The 4,977-nt window shown below is 38.3% G+C and overlaps 1 protein-coding gene across 1 annotated transcript; it reads right to left on the bottom strand.

The window, feature by feature from the left end:
* Positions 1–4: 4 nt before the first annotated feature.
* LOC135530876 (E3 ISG15--protein ligase HERC5-like) lies at positions 5–2,946 on the bottom strand (the record flags this gene model as incomplete). Its single annotated transcript, XM_064959047.1, has 9 exons — positions 2,768–2,946; positions 2,181–2,295; positions 1,987–2,057; positions 1,381–1,602; positions 1,057–1,148; positions 738–868; positions 430–557; positions 216–292; positions 5–118 (listed from the first exon to the last, which is right to left on the bottom strand). Coding segments are annotated over exons 1-9 (993 nt in total), but the record flags the coding sequence as incomplete, so codon positions are not given.
* Positions 2,947–4,977: the final 2,031 nt, after the last annotated feature.

Genomic DNA, 4,977 nt, shown 5'->3' with positions numbered 1-4,977 from the left:
TCTGTATCGTCTTCCATGATTTTGAGTTACAGTCCGAGATCCATCTGTTAATGATGTCATCATCTAATGTTTGAATCACTTTTCCGAGATTGGAGTCATTCAACCCTCTTCCTGATTCCTGTAATAACAATTTTATGCACTGTATTAAAACAATGTTAAGTACTAAGGACAAACAGAACAAACTAATTGTCAACTTTGAACTGTAAACACATTACTTGAGTAGTGCTGCACAAGGCAAAAGAATGGTTTCCTCCAGCAAAGGTTTGTTCAATTTGCTGGTCATCAATGTGGTCTGAAAGTTACCCAAAACAGTTAGGATGTTATAAACCTGTTATTTTATAATTTCATAGAGACCAACATTTCAGCCTAACTACTGTATTGCATTTGAATTAGGTTACGTTATGCAAAGGAAAGGAATGTTTTAACTACCCTGTGGTAGGTGTACTGGCAGAGGCACAGACTGATCCATCTTGACTCCATTTCCCAGCTGCCCTTGCTCTCCATGCCCAAATGAGTAGATATTTTTGAAGGATCCCACAAATGCCAATGTGTGGTTTCTAATTTGACAAACAGGATTGTAAAGTAAAAATCACAAATCAACTGTGATCCCTAAGAATGGATATATCTAATAATATACCCAGTGACACTCCAAGCTACATCCATTGATCTTTGTGTGACTATGTATGATTTTACAGAGATTCACATGACTTATATCAATCAATCTAGTAACTACATACCTTCCACAGGCTATCTGGGTCACCTTTGCCCCCCAGAATTCGGCCACCAGTCGAGGTCGTAGTTCATTTCTGAGAGTGTTGTGTCCAAGCTGTCCATATCGACCTGAGCCAAATGTGAACACTAAACCTCCCTAGAACAAAACCCATTCACACAGTTATCATGAGGATGTTTTCGGCTCCTGTTGTTGATATGAATGTTTCTACTGTATGTGATGCTAACCAGCAAGACATCATTGGTCCAAACATTCTTTAGATCTTAATGGTACTGGGAGAATAAACATAGTATCAGTTGGAAATGTTGTGTAAAAAACGTCAGAACCTTTGTCAGAACAGCAGTATGCTCCCCTCCACAGGAAACAGCAACGGTCTTCTTTAGATTCAGGCAATCAACAGGAGCTGGAGCAGGTCTGTCTGGACAAAATAGATTTCACCCATTTTTTTCTTTGCTTGCTTTTTCTGTTTTGACTATTGTAAAAAGAAAAAGCTATTAAAAACATCTACGTATACTATTTGATATTAAATTATCTACTCATACTGTCTGCTTCAAACATATCAAACATACTCCTTTTCTTTAAAACATACCAACTAATAATGAATATTATTAGTTGATGATATTATTTAATAATATTTGTGTATACAGTACCTATTGTGTCCCCCAGTCCCAGCTGCCCGGCGCTGTTCTTGCCCCAGCCGAACACGGCTCCAGAGAGGGACAGGGCGAAGCTGTGGTCTCCCCCAGCGGTGATCTGAGCCAAGGGGATCCCTGACAGAGACTTGACAGGCTGGGGAGACAAGGTGCTGGGCTCTACCCTCCCCAAACCCAGCTGTCCACTGGAGTTCTGGCCCCACGTGAACACTTTACCATCTAATGGAAGGTCAAATAATATTTGTACATAGGAAATCTCACAGGACACGTGCTGCATTGTTAGAGTATGTGATAAATGTAGTTTTATTTCTAATGTCTATTGTGAACCTTCTCAAACTGTTTTTTTCACCTTTTATTTCTGCACTATGAACTTTTGGGCATGATGATGTCCCAATAAAACATTCTATTTTAGCATTAAAGCCTCTGTTTATTTTATATTTAAAAAATTGACAGTGTGCGGGTCTCCATCTCTTCCAGTATTGTCATGTTGATATCTACGTACCTGGAACAGAAACTATCTGGTATAAAGGACATTCAAAGAGCACAGACAGCCTCCTATCATATCCCTTCTCAAACTCAGTGATTTAGAATGTGATTGTTTACCTTGGGTTAGTGCAATGGAATGCTGGTCTCCACATGCAACCTGAATTACCTGATTCAAGTTACCCACTGGGCTGAGAAAACACAGACAACCAAAAGTAATCATTACAACATGGTAAATTACTACAATTGACAGAAGCCACTAAAATGTGAGTCGGCCTAAGCCGAGAGATGTGTCATTTCTGTCAAGCACCCACCTGGGAACATTGGATGCTTGGGTGAGGCACAAAACTCTGCCCTCTTCAGACAGTAAAATAATATGTGCATCACAGCAACTCAGAGACAGAATCTTCTCCCTGCACTCCACACCCTCTACACACATGAAATATAAATGAAATGTATTAAATAGATTAAAGGGGCAATTAGCAGTTACTTCATCCAATTTTTATAATATGTACCCATTGATTCTTGAAGAATATAACTTAGAAATGACTCATGAGCTTAGTTCAACTATCATACCCCATCAGAACTCAAAATATAAGCTTGTTTTACTCCGATGTCCGTAAACAATGTACATGTAAACAAACACTGTATAGTCTCAAAACATTGTTAAAAGTATAATGTTGATATCATGGATGGTTCGTCCTTGCATCAATAGCACTATCTATGAATTTGAGAGTGGTTACATTTTCAAGCCCCATGCCTCAGCTTTATACAGAAACGGGTGGGGAGGGCGCTTTGTTATTGTTTCACCTGCTGATTGCCGATTTAAACATGTTGTTTAAGCAGTTCAGTAAAGAAGTGGGCTCTTGTGGTGGGGAAAAACACATAGAAAGGTGCTTACTCAGTTTTCCTGTGATCCTTCTCCCATCTTTGTCATCTTGCATCCGAGCGAGGGACACTTGTTTCCCATTATTTCGATGAACGCGACCACTTTATTACCTGCAGAAAGATGCATAACTGGAGATTTCAGGTGTATGAAATTTACGCAACCGTCCGTGTTCGCCTTTACCAAATCCTCCGATTTCACTAAACCGAAGCCATCACGGGTGTTCTCTCCCCACGAAAACATTGTAAATGTGTTATTATCACCGTCTAAACGTATCCATAATCAGCTCATCTTGATGGAACACAGGACGGTCAGTCTGCGCCCTAGGAGTCAGAGCGTTCTGAAAGCGATGAACGAGACCATATGACATATCTGTAAAAGAAACACAGCAAGAAACGAAAACGAAACCTAAATTGGCATTTTCCTCCAAACAGAAACGTATGCCACAACGGGCATGGCCTGAGTAAACGAAAATATCAGGTTGGCTCATATGCAGTGGGACAGGGTAGAGGTAAAGTATTTTAAACAAACAACCCAGCTAGCACATTTGGTTCCTTGGAAGTTGTTCGAAAGTACTTTTTTGGTTTCCCATTGGTTCTGGGGACAAAGCCATACGTTTCCTGACAGTGAAAACAGAATGTTTTTTAAACATTCTGAGAATGGAAGTGAAAATGTTGCCTGCTCCGGGAACTTACATTTTTAGGTTGCAGGGAGGTTTTTCTATGGTTCCCTGAAAAATTTCCTGGGGTTTTTTAATACCATTCTGAGAACAGAAATTATAGGGTAATAAAATAATGTCCTGAGACTGTTTTAATAAGACTTTTAATGACACTGCTCGTTTAGGTTAACTGTTTTGAACTCCAAGCACAATTAATTTGCTTCAGCATTAATCATGCAAAACCATTTCTTTTTATGTTGCATGGCATCTGTGAGATTCAAACCCATCATCTCTCTGTTCACTAGCCATGGAATTAGTCCACTGCACCTCTAGGATGTAGCAAGCATGACATGTTTTTTAACTCATAGAAAGCTGTTCATGTTAGTCTATTCAAACAGACCCCATTTCAAAGGAAACAAGCACTAATTAAGATCAGGTGTGGCCAATTAGTGGGTGCAGCAAACACACCCGAACACACTTAACAAGATAGAGGATAGAGAATTTTGTTGATGCTGGGAATGGAATGTATATGTTTTCCAATAACATTCTTCCAACGTTCGTTGAATGTTACTATGTGTTCTTGTTTTTTATGGAAAGTTTTCTTAATGTTCTGAGAACATTACTTTAAATAGAACCATGAAGAAACCTGCATAAAACATTATGTGAAGTCCTGGAATTCCCACAGAAAAACCTTGTTTCTTAATGTTCTCTAAACCTCTGAGAACATGACTGAATAGAACACGAGGAAAACTGTAGAAAACGTTATGCTGAAGTACTGAAATTCCCACAGAACTTTTTTTTAACATTCCCTGAATGTTCTGAGAACATGACTTTAAATAAAACCATGATAAAAAATGTAAGAAACGTTATGCTGAAGTCCTGAAATTCCCATGGAAGAATGTTGTTTCTTAACATTCTCTGAACAATTTGAGAACATTAATTTTAATAGAACCCTGAGGAAACCTGTAGGAAACGTTATGGGAAGGTTGAATGCAAAATAACCATAGGACAACCACCCTCTCACCAAGCTCTAAGAAACACATGGTTCTCAGAACGTTATGTACTTGTTGGAGAAACCACACCACTGCTCTGCATCGAAGTGCTGACAGCAGTTCCCATTGATAAAAGAAAACTGAGGTGAACTAATCATCTCTATTTATTAGATACATAAATAATTATTCCGTCAATAAAACACAAGATACAGACGTATATGTCAAAAGATGATGCAGACGTGTCCAGAAAAAAAGGATGTTCACATGTAGAATTACATCAAATGCCACACTATTGCAGGATTACATCAAATGCCACACTATATCAATAAAGAAAACATGCATAAATAAATAGGCTCTTGAATGTATATTACTGAATGTATATTACTCAATAAGAATGTTATTTTTTTAAATCACACCCAGAATTAGTAGACATTAAGTCAATGAATGTTTTTTTCTATAATAGGGTAGGCCTACATATCCTAGATTTGCAATTTTCACATTTTCAATAGAAAAAGCCAAGGTAAAAGGCAAAATGTAAAAGTTTGAAAGAAACTGGCAAATCTGAACCTAGAAGG

Source organism: Oncorhynchus masou, unplaced genomic scaffold (assembly GCF_036934945.1).
Source record: "Oncorhynchus masou masou isolate Uvic2021 unplaced genomic scaffold, UVic_Omas_1.1 unplaced_scaffold_14474, whole genome shotgun sequence".
NCBI classification, from domain to species: Eukaryota; Metazoa; Chordata; class Actinopteri; order Salmoniformes; family Salmonidae; genus Oncorhynchus; species Oncorhynchus masou.
Note: the sequence above shows the minus strand (reverse complement) of the source record. Positions and strands in the feature narration are given on the sequence as shown.